The 14,293-nt window shown below is 48.2% G+C and overlaps 1 protein-coding gene across 1 annotated transcript; it reads left to right on the top strand.

Annotated features, from left to right (window-relative positions):
- The first annotated feature begins 1,328 nt into the window (after nucleotides 1-1,328).
- MMP8 (matrix metallopeptidase 8) lies at nucleotides 1,329-13,513 on the top strand. Its single transcript, XM_047070424.1, has 10 exons — nucleotides 1,329-1,553; nucleotides 3,474-3,718; nucleotides 4,283-4,431; nucleotides 4,519-4,644; nucleotides 7,180-7,341; nucleotides 9,059-9,176; nucleotides 9,932-10,065; nucleotides 10,633-10,786; nucleotides 11,692-11,795; nucleotides 11,950-13,513. The coding sequence occupies exons 1-10, from the start codon at nucleotides 1,419-1,421 to the stop codon at nucleotides 12,051-12,053; spliced, it is 1,431 nt and encodes a 476-aa protein (XP_046926380.1). The 5' UTR covers nucleotides 1,329-1,418; the 3' UTR covers nucleotides 12,054-13,513.
- The last annotated feature ends 780 nt before the right edge of the window (nucleotides 13,514-14,293 follow it).

The raw sequence follows: 14,293 nt of genomic DNA, 5'->3' as shown, positions 1-14,293 counted from the left end.
AAACATTTGGGTGAATGCAGGAATCTACACCAGGAGCCTTAATCTGCTGCCCAGATATGTTCGAACCTGAGACGGATTTCTTTGGATTTTTCCAAAGCTCATGAGAAACTTCTAGAGGGACCCGAACTAAGTACTGTATAGCATCCCAAACAAAGGCCTATTTCCATATCAACACATGTCCTATGTCGTAAACATTGGTCATGTTGACAAACACATTTATACACCCCACACCTGTCCTTGCAGGATACATGTAAATATATGTAAATGAACACACGCAAAGACTGTCTAGTGACATGATCTACATGTACATCAGAATAACTGTGACCAGGTGACATGATCTAAAACCTGCCCAGGGGCCCCTCAAAACCAGTGCAGCCCATTTGCAGCCACAGGGGCTGAAAATCCTCTCCCCACATCTTTTCCCCGGGGGCACACGCACACACACCGTCTCATCCTCCTCGGTGAACACAAGCCAGGGTCCCCCAGTTTGTCACAGTCCTGGACCGGGTGCTCATCGTGGGGCAGCCGGGCTCCCAGGTGTGGCTGCTGGAGTGCCTGCCCGCTCAGAGTCTCAGGACCCCTCGCCTGGATTGAGTCCGAGCCACCCCCCCACCCCCCTCACTCAGCGCATGACTTGTACAAGTTCTCCTCTCCGGATCTGATCTCCTCTGCAAAATGCAGGACATGACAGCATCCCGAGGCCGTGCGAGGATGGCCGGACACAACAGATGTACAGTAGGTACGTGTGGGATGTCGTACGTACTCAACACACTGCGTACTCTTATCATCATCACTGTTGCTTTCTTTGTCCTTCCCATGGAAACTCCAGCTTGCAGCCTGGGGATTCTCTACTACACGGACGCCCAAACCCCATCTCCCAGAAGCTGCTCCAGGACCCCACACGGGCCCTGCTTGCTGACCACACGCCCAGCCACGCTCTCCTCACATCCAGAGAGTCTCTGGGATCCCCGGCCCCAAGATAACTACCATGAATCCAACAACACCCCTGCATAAGTTAACCCGGCCCCAGCATCTGCCACACCTAGGAAATGGAAACCCACAGGTAACTGCTGTTCTCGAACTTCAGGATCAAGCTTCCCTTCCTTCCCCTAGACCAGACAGCTTGGCAAGAGTAAATCTCTGACCAAAACACCCCAAGAACAGAGAAGAGCAAGTTGCAATTGTTTTTCTGTTGCAGGACACCGCCACCCCACCGTGGAGTCCCCCATCGCGTCGTGGCGTTGCACAAGTCTCCGAGCATCATTAACCCGTGTTGCTTCATGCTGCTGATGGGGCAATTGTTCAAAACACAGCTTTTATAAGAGACCAGAAGAGGACCGTGAGGGACATCCGACCCGCTGAACTCGAGGGTACCCAGGAGGGGAGGACCCTGCCCCAAGGGCCAGAGCAAGGCCAGGATGGCCGTGCTTGCGGGAAAGGCCATGTTCAGTCTGACGATGCTTCTGCCTCTGCTCTCATTCCTCCTGCACCTCTCCGGGGCCTTTCCGGTACGTTGGGAATCCCCGGAAGAGGAGACCACGCAAGTCGTTCGGGTAAGTTGACAACCCGGCAGGCGCGTGGTTGACGTGCCGCTTATTAGGAAATCGTGTGGGTTGTTTCTTCTTTCTAGTTAAATCAGCCCGAATGGAATTGTGCGGTTGCTTTGTTTGGCTTGAACGTCTCGTGTCAGGGGTTTGGAGGGCCCCAGGCGGGGCTCTTTGATCCCAGGAAAAATATCGCTGTTGGGCTCCTTCCGGCTGGGGAGCCATTGAGCAAGAACGGTTTTAATTGCAAGACTAGATGATTTTCTTTCTCGCAAACCTAAGATTCCCCCGTTCGCTTATATGCAGCCCAGTGACTCCATGTCCGGTGTCTGTACGGACTTGTCTTCGCAGCCAAAAATCTCAGGGGGACTAGAGAGCGTGAGGACAGGAAATCAGAAGGAACTAGAAAGCAATGCGTAGTGCAGTGAGATTTCCCACTCCAGATTCTGAGGCTGTCTACGAACTATTCCGGGCACCATCAAAGCCAAACCCATAGCTTTTCCCCTCATCCCACAGTACAAGAGTCAGGCCACATTTTGAAGAAGCACCGGGAACGCTGTCACCGATTTGTCACGTGCAGTTTTCTTAGCATTGCAGTTGTAGAAAAGCATTCTTTCTTTTGCTTTTTCCCTTTGCTTTGTTCTTGAATATATCTTGCAGTGAGAATACTGAGCCCCAGGCTAATAGCTAGAGCTCACGGAGTGCTTACTCCGCACAAGACACCCCACTAAACGTTTCCCCAACACTGTCTCATGTCGACCTCGCTGCAGCCCTGCAAGGGGGGATTATTGTTCCCACTGTGGACACTAAAGTGAGTCTTGAATCACTTCTGTGATGCGCCCAAAAACTCAGTTAATCTAAGGCAGAGCTAGTATTCGAACCCCAGCCTCTGTGAATCCCCCTTTCCCCATTTCTGTGCTCTGTCGTGTGCCCCTGGCCCCTTCCAGAGGATCTGCGGTGGATAAGAGGCTAATGCCGATGATGGTGCCGTTGCCCCAAACCTATCCAGAGCTCTCGTGAAACTGTCCGTTCTCACTTGAGGAGCATCCAGAAGGTCTGGGACTTGAATGGGCGTCTCGGCAATTTCCCTCCACGCACGCACTTGCGTGTCTTAGCGACAGGGACTAAACCTTCTCTAGAGGAGCAAAAAGATACGTAAGAGAGACTCTGCATTGATGCAACTGATACCTTAAAACATCAACAAATGCGGGGGCACCTGAGCGGCTCGGTCGCTAAACGTCCGATTTCAGCTCGGGTCACAATCTCGCGGTTCGTTAGATGGAGCCCCACGTCCCACTCTGCGCTCACAGTGTCAGCAGCGTCTCGTTGGGATTCTCTCCCCCTCTCTCTCCGCCCGTCTCTCCTTCTGTCAAAATAAATGAACTTAAAACACTTCAAGAAATCAGGAAGGCCTAGCCAGTCTCCTGACTGCACACGAGCATCTTGCACGCGGCCTTGGACCTCAACCCTCATGGGATACCTGTTTTTATGTTTTTTAATTTTTTTAACGTTTATTTATTTTTGAGACAGAGAGAGACAGAGCATGAACGGGGGAGGGGCAGAGAGAGAGGGAGACACAGAATCGGAAACAGGCTCCAGGCTCTGAGCTGTCAGCTCAGAGCCCAACAGGGGGCTCGAACTCACGGACCGCGAGATCATGACCTGAGCCGAAGTCGGCCGCTCAACCGACTGAGCCACCCAGGCGCCCCATACCTGTTTTTATGTATAAACATTCCCGGGAGCGCCGAATGGAGGGGCCGTGCTGACCAAGGGACGGCGTTCTCTCAACGCCGGGCTGCGACTCTGTGTTTGCTCCCGTGACTACCAGCTTGTTAGACGGTTGTGAGTGACTTAGGAAGGACGCCGGGAAGCCCGGAGCACCGACGGAGGTGACTGAGCAAGTCCCCTCACGTGTGTGTCTCGGCCCAGAATTACCTGGAGAGGTTCTACCAGCTGCCGCGGGGCAGATACCGGTCCGGACGGAGCAACGGCACCAGTGTGGTTGTGGACAAGCTCAGAGAGATGCAGCGATTCTTCGGCTTGAACGAGACGGGGAAGCCAGATGAGGAAACGCTGGAGATGATGCGGAAGCCGCGCTGCGGGGTGCCTGACAACGGGGACTTCATGGTGACCCCGGGAAACCCCAGGTGGAAACATACGAACCTGACCTACAGGTGAGATTCCCGAGCTTCAGGACGCGTTAGGGGTGTTCGCGAGCGTGTATGACGCGCCAGGCGCTGCTCCAGGACACGGGGCCCACGGGACCCCGTGTCCCCACCCCGGGGAGACCAGAGTCTAGTGAGTGAGGCCAGGGGGGAAAGAGCAAAGCCCCTACAGGCTCTCCTCACCCCAAAGCCTGGAGTTTTCGTGCTCCTCCTCCAAGTCTAAGGGACGATGGCCACCTCAGACTGTCCCTCTATGAACCCCCTTCAGGCCCCGACAAAGGCTTAGTCATTACTCCCCGCGTATCCCGATGAGAACGATCTCCGTCAAATACCACGATCTGCCGAGTCCTGAGTGGAAGGCCCTACATGTATTGAATCCCCCAACAGCCCTCTGAGAGGGGAGCTATGTTACGATCCTCCTCTTAGGAACAAAGACACTGAGTTTGAAGATACGGAGGGACTTGTCCGCAGCCTCGAGCCCTCATTAGACCCTGTCCAGGGGCAGCGCATCATGTCACTGACCCCCAGGTGGATGAGCTCAGTGTGGTGACACCCCGTGTGCTCATTTTGAAGGATCCTGAAGTACACCACGCAGTTGTCCCATGCCAAGGTGGAAACTGTCATTAGCACAGCCTTTCAAATATGGGCTAACGCATCATCCTTGACCTTCACCAAGATCTCGCAGGGAGAAGCGGACATCAATATCGCTTTTTACGAAGGAGGTAGGCCCTCCGCCCTCGAGCTCAGTTTTACTTTCCCGAGCTAACCTGAGACTCGGCAAGGACCTGATACGGGTTGTTCTATTTCAGATCATGGTGACAATTCTCCATTTGATGGACCCAATGGAATCCTCGCTCATGCCTTCCAGCCAGGCCCAGGTATTGGGGGAGATGCTCACTTCGATGAACAAGAAACATGGACCACAAATTTTGAAAGTAAGTTAACCAAGGGCATGTCCACATGCAACTTCTGAGTGAACTTTGTCATGTTAGCAGCACCACGTAGATACATACACACATCCAAGGGGTTTTAACATTTCAAACCCACACAAATGGACCTTTTTAAAATTTCCCTACCCCATATTAGGTCAATTTAGGTTTTTGAAAAGCCTAAGGCTAAGTACTGACCTTGTTTCCTAGGATAGAAATCAAAAGGCTACAGACGACGGGTAAATCCAGCCAGTCCTGTTTGTATAAAGTTTTATTGAAACAAGGCCCCCTTGTTTATGTACCATCTATGGCTGTTTCCATGGCACAACAGCAGAGTTGAGTACCTCCTACAGAAGTACTCACAGAAATCACAAAGCCTAAAATATTTACTATCTAAACCTTTACAGAAAAAGTTTGCTGACCACTGCTTTAGGGGATATCTTTCTTTTCATATTCTGAAATTTAATGATGTTTGGAAAAGGTCCCTATTTTTGGAAATCCAGAAACAGTTGGGTTCATTTAGAAACCTATCCCACTTGGAAATGAGCCGCCATCTTTCTTGTCAAGTTATGTCATCTTTGTGGAGCTCTTCTTCAGTGGTGTGTTCCTGGGGACAAACCAAACCTTTCAGGAGAAGACTCATGATAAGAGTCAGATCACCTGAAGGGAAGGATTGAGAATAAGGACAGGTGTATCTGGACCATGTGGTACTTCACAAGGCCACAAGTAACAACACGCCACAGAACACATTCTAGAAAGTAGGAAAGGAACCTTTTATCCTTGCTTGGGACCTGTTCTTCCCACCATTTTCTCAAAGAACCAAGTTTCTCCCACCAAGTTCTCAAAGAACTTATTCTACCCAAGTCCCTGTGCTAGGAGCTGCCTATACCCTAAGACAGATAACACTCTCTGCTACTTAGAATTCCTAGAGCCCTCCTCACCAGTCCACATGGTCATTCCCTCTTACCTGAACTAAATGACACTGGTTCCCACCTGGACTCTTTACCTCAAGTCTCTGCTCCCTCTAATTTTTCCTAGCACGGCAGAAAAATTTATATTTGGAGAGCCTATCTTGGATTACATTACTCTCCTCCTTAACCTTGCAGTGTTTACATTTTCTGCAACAAATGATATCCAAATACCTTTCCTTGGCATTGAAGCTCTCAGTAGTTTTACACCCTCATCTTTCATGGCTGTCTTCCTGTGTCGCATGCTGCAGCCACCTTGTGCATTCACCGTTCCCACATGACAGCACCTGCTTTCCAACCTCCCTACATTTGCTCACATTGTGCCCCAAGCCCCCCCTTTCAAAATCTCTTTCTGTGCTATGTCACATGCCACCCCTCTGTTGTCTTGCAGCTGGAAATGAGGACATCCTCCTCAGAATCCTGACAGTCTTCGTGTCTCTTTCTCTAGCTGCTCTCCTCACTGTTTGGTGCCATCCAAGTTGTTGGCATTCATCTCTCCTTCTAGACTGTGCATCATGACAAATCCCCCATATTTGCTTGCCATTCAGGGCCCAACACTCAGAGATGTTTTTGGAGATGCATTCATGATTGCAAAAATACAAGGACGTGATGGTCAAGACAAAAATGTCTTGGAGCATGGGTAGAATTAGCGTAGGCTAATTGTCAATAGGAAGTTGAACGTTGTAGTTGGAGAATGGGGCTTGCCCTTGTACCTGGATTTGACCCCAGCTCTACCACTTATTATTGCAAGACCCGTAAGGAGATACCTGAAATCTGTGGGATTCAGTTCCTTTACTGTAAAAACATTTCTAACAATACTTCATACAAATGTTGCGAGGACTAAATAGTATTATACTTCCTAGCATATGGAAAGTACTCTACAACCCTAGTTACTAAGGTATAAGAGATAGGTGTGTAGCAAAATGCTCAGCCTGTCTGTGAGATGGCCAGACTGAGAGATTCACATCACGAGTCAAATCCTCATGTGTCTGCTGGGCAAGTGAGGAGGTCTTGGACTTGGCCAAGGAACTTGGGTGCTAATTGCCAGGAGCGTGAACCTTGGAAGTTTGGGTTCCCAACTGGCAAAGGCACTGTGCTCCTGGAAGTTAGAGATGGGGGAAGGAGCAGTGTTTGTCTGTTTCTGGCGGGGAATCCTTGAAGCTGCTTCGAGAAATCAGAATCTGGGAAGAGCTGGTGCCCACTGAGACTCTACTGAAGCTGAGGGCTTGGGAGGCCGGAGAGGGTTGCTGAGCATCAAGAGGCCATGGTGGCAGGGCCACCATGGTCTCTCAGCCTCAGGTCCACACTCATGGAGTACCAGAATCAGAATGAAGGCAGCTTCTCTTGGTCCTAAGGTTTGCTGCAAAGCTCACTTAATCTGAACGTGTAACTCCTACCTTGGCCGATTCCAGTCTCCGTTTCTTCAGAAGCCTGCAGGGAAAATGCAAAAGAAGGCTTGGGCAGTGCTGTTTCTCCAGGAGCTTTTGGCTTGGAAGCTGCATTCCTCGAGATCAGAATTTCCTCCACCCTTGGATCCACTTGGAGCCATTCACCACATGTGCTTGCATTGCAGATTATAATTTGCTTCTTGTTGCTGCCCATGAATTTGGCCATTCCTTGGGGCTCTCTCACTCCACTGACCCGGTTGCCTTGATGTATCCCATCTATGCTTTCCGTGAACCCAGCACCTACACCCTCCCTCAAGATGACATCAACGGCATTCAGGCCATCTATGGTAAGGTTATCGGAAGAACACTGTGGTACACGGCGAGGTGTGGCACATCAAGGATGTTCTTCCCGGTCTTGTCTGTGGTGGTGGAAGTTGGAGGGCTCCTGGGGTCTGTCGGGTAGAAGGTACCGGTCAAATTTGGCGGATGTGCGCCATAGACTAACGCCAGGCAGGGACACCACTGAATTAGAAGTGCGCGTGGCAACAACAGAGACGGGTCTTCAAAACTTTGTGCTTCGTGGAAAAAAAAAACAGAATGATGCATATCACACAGTGTTTAAATTACACAGTATATGATTCCACATACATTAAAGTGCATATAGGCAAAGAAGGCATTTCAAGAAACATGCCAGCAAGCAGATACATATTGCCCATAATAAAAGTGTTGTCTGTGGAAAACAGAATGGGAATAGCAGTGGAGGATGCATAGGAAGAAACATCTTTTAAGGACATGGCTGATGCTCTCAGGGAGGGACATAGACAAGCCCAGATCTTACACGTCTCCTCCTGCTGCCTTCCTGGTCTCTAGAGGCTGTAAGAACGAGAAACCCGTGAGAAGGTAGGAGGGTCTGTAAACCAGTGTGGAGCAGAGTTGGGGACAGCAGCACAGAACCAGGCACACCAGGAACCCTAGCTCGGGAACCTCCTCATGATGATAGAATTTTCCAGAAGGACGAGACCTGCTCTATCCTCCCCAACTCCTTTCCCCCAAAAACACCTCCTTCCTTTTCCCATCAGTGTTTTAAATTCTCTCAGCTACTAGCATAGCCCTTCATTCTACAATGAAAAAACACATGAAAACACAAATACCCATAGGAAAAAAATACTGCTAAAATATGACTTAGGTTTATGCTACAGGTTCAAGGACCAATACCAGTTCCCTTCCTGAAGGTGGGTTTGGCGGGGAAGCAAGAAATGGATCCTGGGTGACAAAAATGTGGAAAGAACCAAGAAGGGGGAAAGGATGGGATTCGGATTTTAAAGTGGAGGGCGGGGAGGGGGAGACATAGAATTCAAATTGTCTTACTTCACAACTTGACCTGGACCTTTCTCTCTAAAAATCACCATGGTTGTTTAAAATAATGATAATAACTTTAAGAGTTATAATGCCAAACGTACATTCCCTTCATTGCCTTGTGAGATAGTCTGGTAGGGTTTCTCTTCATGCGGAAACCCTTCCCCTTCTGAGAAGCAATGGGGGTACTCCAAGAGTCACACTGGATTGGGCTTTAAAAAGCTGCTTCTCTGGGGCGCCTGGGTGGCACAGTCGGTTAAGCGTCCGACTTCAGCCAGGTCACGATCTCGCGGTCCGTGAGTTCGAGCCCCGCGTCGGGCTCTGGGCTGATGGCTCGGAGCCTGGAGCCTGTTTCCGATTCTGTGTCTCCCTCTCTCTCTGCCCCTCCCCCGTTCGTGCTCTGTCTGTCTCTGTCCCAAAAATAAATAAACGTTGAGAAAAAAATTTAAAAAAATAAATAAATAAAAAATAAAAAGCTGCTTCTCTTTCTCCTCCTCCTCCTCCTCCTTCTCCTTCTTCTTCTCCTTCTCCCCCTCCTCCTTCTCTGTCTTCTCCTTCTCCTCCCCCTCCTCCTCCTCCTTCTCCTTCTCCGTCTTCTCCTTCTCCTTCCCCTCCTCCTCCTCCACCTCCTCTTCCTCCTCCTCCACCTCCTCTTCCTCCTCCTCCTCCTCCTCCTCCTCCTCCTCCTCCTCCTCCTCCTTTTTTAAGGACCTTCAAGCAACCCTGTCCAACCAACCGGACCAAGCACACCCACAGCCTGTGACCCCAGACTGACATTTGATGCCATTGCCACACTCCGTGGAGAAATCTTATTCTTTAAAGACCGGTATGCCATTAAACTGCTTCTTCCTTTGACTTACTTTCCTGGCATAACTTAGAACTGGCTTCTAATCAAGTCCCACTTTGCACATCACTCAGCTTTTCCTTTGAATTCTGTGCACGTGCCCCTCATTGGAAAGGACTGTGTTTTCTGGGTCACTCGAAACATCCAGGAAAATTTTTTAAAAAAGAAAGAAACCCTCCAACAGGCATAAACATTCATGTGTTGGTGATAGTATCACAGACACGGGCTCCACACGTGGGTTTACTAGACACAAAACCTCACCCAGTCCCACCCACCCAAATTCAGGCCAGTAAGTGGGAGCTATCCCTTCATAAGCTGAGGGCAAATCATCTCCCTGGTTGAATTTTTCAATTTTCCATTGGCTGCTTTGTGATTGCGTAACCACAGGCTGGGCCTACTTGTACCACTTTTGCTGGAATACTCTAGATATTCTCAGTCATTTCTGTAGGGACAACGAGACTAATCCAATGAGACTTGTCAGGGTGTGAGGAGGGGACAGGACAAAATGTAATCAGATAAGGTCATGCCTGTGACCTCCCCTAAACACTGAAGCGCCCTCCCCCCCCCCCCCACCACCACATGAATGACATCCCGTAAAGCCCCGACCCTGTGCTGGTCACCGTACTGGGAACCGTCCCACCCTCTCGGGGACCGGGTAGGGGCTGCACCGGTGCAGGACCCGGAGAAGCTGCCTCCTCGGGCCACCGCATGCGGTCCTGTCCTTTGTGCTCTGCCAGGTACTTCTGGAGAAGGCACCCCCGGATGCCAGAGGTAGAGCTCAACTTCATCTCTCTGTTCTGGCCGGCCCTGCCAGACGGCATCCAGGCCGCGTACGAGGACCCGGACAAGGACCTAGTTTTCCTATTTAAAGGTAACTGCCTAGGGTTTCACCTTATTTAGGTTGTCCCTGCAGGGAAGGGAAGGCTTCTCTGCAGCTCCCCCCACCCCCACCCCAGCTGAGAGGAGGTGAGCCGATGACAGCAGGTTATGCTGGCCAGACTTGTGTCAGGAGACCGGGTTGGGTCCAGTTCCTGCCGATAACCACTGTGTGCACTTGAGCAGCTGTTCCCTCCTCGGGCCTCAGTCTCCCCATCTACAAACTGAGGAAACCTTACTAGACCCCCCGAGTGCTCTGTCAGCCCCATCCCCAGTATAATGTTCTCAGAGTCCCCAAGGCTCTAATACAGTCTCTGCATAGGAGTGTCAGGACGTAGGAAAGACCCAGCTGTGAGGCCCCGAATGTCAGGCTGAGATGCTGGAAATTTTGTAGGTGCTGGGGAACCACTGAGGCTATTACAGCCCAATGAACTTGACCACCTTTGTCCATTAAAGACTATTGTTCCCTTGCTGTTTCTATGATGACTTTACACCAAGAGGTGGTATCGATTTTAGAGGAATGGAAGAACCCTATCTAACATAAAACCTGAATCATTGGCAGGCAGCCAGTACTGGGCTCTGAGTGGCTATGACATTGAGCCAGGTTATCCCAAGGACATCTCAAACTACGGCTTCCCAAGCAGTGTCCGCGCAATTGATGCCGCTGTTTACTACAGGGGAGAAACCTTCTTCTTTGTAAACGACCAGTTCTGGAGGTAAGGTAAACTATTTTTTTGGTTAGAGGTTGAAATCTGTATTTACCTTGTCTACAACCACTAACAACCAGCCATCTGGGGGTTTAAAAAAAAAACCCAGGTGATCTTTCATAGGCATTTTATTTTCATAAAATCATCATTGTTGCCATGGCCTTTGAAAATGTCATTTTTATCAAGTCAAAAAGCTTCACAATGGTATTGAGGATTCTATGTCAGGGAACAGAGCAAACCTTAATATGGTTCCAGGAAGGGATGCAAAGAAAAAGGCTAATTCTGTTATGAGTTAAATTCTAACACACTCAAGAAAATGCTGTTTGGATGGCCTGAAAAATGTGGTGTCCACATTGGACTTATCACCTCACTACTGGGGGGAAGGGGGGGAGGGGGAAGAGGAGGAGGGAAGGGAGGAAGGCTGGTTATGCACCAATTAAGTAAATCCACAGGGAATACAAGCTTTTATTTTTGAAAATCAGGTCGTGATCTCACAGTTTCTGAGTTCGAGCCCCACGTCGGGTGCTGTGCTGACAGCTCAGAGCCTGGAGCCTGCTTCAGATGCTGTGTCTCCCTCTCTCTAGCCCTTCCCCCAGTCACACTCTGTCTGTCTCTCTCTCTCTTGAAAATAAACAAACATTAAAAAAATAAAAATAAGTAAAAAAGAAAATAACAATAACATTGTGCTAGCAATCAAAACCCTGTTTTAGAATTAATGCGACCCACCTATTTTCTAAATAGGAATGTGCCCTTAGGTAGAAAAAAGTTAACCATTCTTAGGCCCAGGAAATAAGACATAACAAAGACTGAATGAGAAAATATGTGTGAAGGCACTTTGTAAAGTATCTGCACTTTAAATAAAACTGTTATCATTACATACTGTATTGATACATGGGACATTTTTGTTTCATCAGATACGATAACCAAAGACAATCCATGCAAACGGGTTATCCCAAAAACATAGCAAGCATCTTTCCAGGAATAGAAAGTAGAGTTGATGCAGTTTTCCAGCAGAATCGTAAGTAGAAAAAAAACCCTGATAATAAATTTGTTTACAGTCGTAAAATAGCACGTTTACGTTTCAGTGTTGTATCGGAACAATTTTCACTGAAAATGTCTAAGACCTTCTACAAGCTAATTCAACCCTTGATCTTTTTGTGCTTTTCGGGCAGACGTCTTCCTCTTCTTCATCGGACCCACGTATTATGCGTTTGATCTTAGCGCTCACAGGATTACTAGGGTTCAGAGAAGCAACAGATGGCTTAACTGCAGATAACCCGGAAGCAAAGTCACATGTGTCTGCATCGGTTTCCTGCGAATGGAAGGAAAGTCTAGTTTGCAAGTTCATTTTACTGTGTCCTATTTATACTTTTCTCACCCATAAGTAATGCCTGCTGTCACTGTCCTCACTGGGCCTGTCTTCCATGAAAATGCATTTGGAGTAGGCCACCGTCTACAGGGCTGATTTAGTTCTCACCTATTCCAGCTCAAGAGAGGAGATGAAGCCTTCCTGGTCACCTCAGTGCTCACTATGTTGTTACTCATCTGACTTCTAGAATGCTCGTATATACCTGAGGCTCCTTAAACATGTCTTAATTATATCTGCTATGTACCGTTCAGCACTGTGTTCCAGTGAGACATAGAGCTCATGAACAACGTAAACAGAACCTCTTGCCTTTACTGAAAATGTGGTGCTATTTTCCAGTCTTGGAAAAAAATCCTGTTGACCCATGTGGTGGGTTGAACTGTGTCCCTCCAAGAAAGAGATATTGAAGTCCTAGTCCTAGGTGCCTATGAATGTACCCTGTTTGAAACTAGAGTCTTTGGAGATGCAGATAGTTAAAATGAAGTTATCCTGGAGCAGGGGGGCCCCGGAAGAAGAGGGTCCCCGCACACACTGAGGGGGACGGTCACGTGAAGGTAATACAGGGCCTGGAATGATGCATCTACATGCCAACAACGGCCAGCACCCATCACAGGCCAGCAAGAGGCAAGGAAGGATCCTTCCCAGAGCCTTCAGAGAAAAGAATTTTATCCTCCTAACACCTCAATGTTAGACTCGTAGCTTCCAGAACTGTGATAGAATAAACTGTTTTTTAAGCAACCAAGTTTGTGATGCTTCCTTCTGGCAGCCCTAGTCCGTCCAGCAGCCAGGACAGAACATCTGCACTTGAGAAATGAGTCAACACAAAATGACAAAGTTGATTATTGTCACCTTCCCCCGGAAGGGAGCCAGAAGGGCGGTACCACTTCCTCTTCCGCCTCCTCCCTGCTCTGTCCTTTTAGATTCCAAGCAAAAGGGCTAGTAGTTGGATTTCTTCTTCCCCATTTCTTTTTTTCCAGGGATACTCTGGGGGGCACCTGCTACCAGTAAGGGGGATTTACTGCACCAACACAACAGTGCTGGGCACAAAATACTGTGAAGCTCACTAAATTAAACTGAGCTTGGATGCATACATTTGATAATGGTCCTTTCTGACCAAGAACTGTAGGACTTCAGGGACCATACTGGCCAACCAAGACATCAAGATCATTATAACACCATATCGGCAGTTGTTAGAACGTAATGCAGATTATTACACATTAAATGAGTGCATTGTAAACTATATTTATTACCGGCACATTCTATTTTCTTGTTCTGTTAGTTTTTAAATCCCGCAGGTAATTAGTAGAATTTGGTATCTTATTCTGGTTCAAAAATTATTAAATGCATTTAAAATAAATATATTAAATGACTGACTTGTGATCCATAATTTCTTAAGATGCTACCACATGGTTCATATAAAGTACAAAAAGGAATAGCAGATTTTATATTTGCAGGCACTTCTTGTCTTACCAGAATTATTACATTGACATTAATCTTTCAGATACCCTTTTCATTCACAAAATATTTTGTAAAGATCCGATTTTCTTTACAAATTCCCTCAAGTATGTCAGCACATTTTTCTCAACTTACTTTACGAGATGAGAAAACAAACTAGGATGTACTGTCATTCCATTCGTTCATTCATTCAACAGTAAGTAATCGCAGACATGCCCCAGGTACTGTGCTAGGGAAAGTGAGAGAGAGATAAGAGTAATTCATTGCATCAGTATAACAAGTGCAAAAGAGCCTGTAAGAACAGAGTATTTCTTTTTTTTTTTTTAATTTTTTTAAAAGTGTATTTATTAGGGGCGCCTGGGTGGCTTGGTCGGTTGGGCGTCCGACTTCGGCTCAGGTCATGATCTCACGGTCCGTGAGTTCGAGCCCCACGTCAGGCTCTGTGCTGACAGCTCAGAGCCTGGAGCCTGCTTCACATTCTGTGTCTCCCTCTCTCTCTCTGCCCCTCCCCTGCTCATGCTCTGTCTCTCTCTGTCTCAAAAATAAATAAAAACATTTAAAAAAAATTTTTAAGTGTATTTATTAGAGAGCGAGAGCTGGGGAGGGGCAGAGACGAGGGAGAGAGAATCCCAAGCAGGCTCTGTGTTGTCAATGCAGAGCCTGACGCAGGGCTCGACCTCCCAAACTGTGAGATC

This window comes from Lynx rufus, unplaced genomic scaffold, assembly GCF_022079265.1.
Source record: "Lynx rufus isolate CCGP_SWC_20201006 ecotype Redwood Valley unplaced genomic scaffold, mLynRuf1.p SCAF_9, whole genome shotgun sequence".
Taxonomy (NCBI): Eukaryota; Metazoa; Chordata; class Mammalia; order Carnivora; family Felidae; genus Lynx; species Lynx rufus.
Note: the sequence above shows the minus strand (reverse complement) of the source record. Positions and strands in the feature narration are given on the sequence as shown.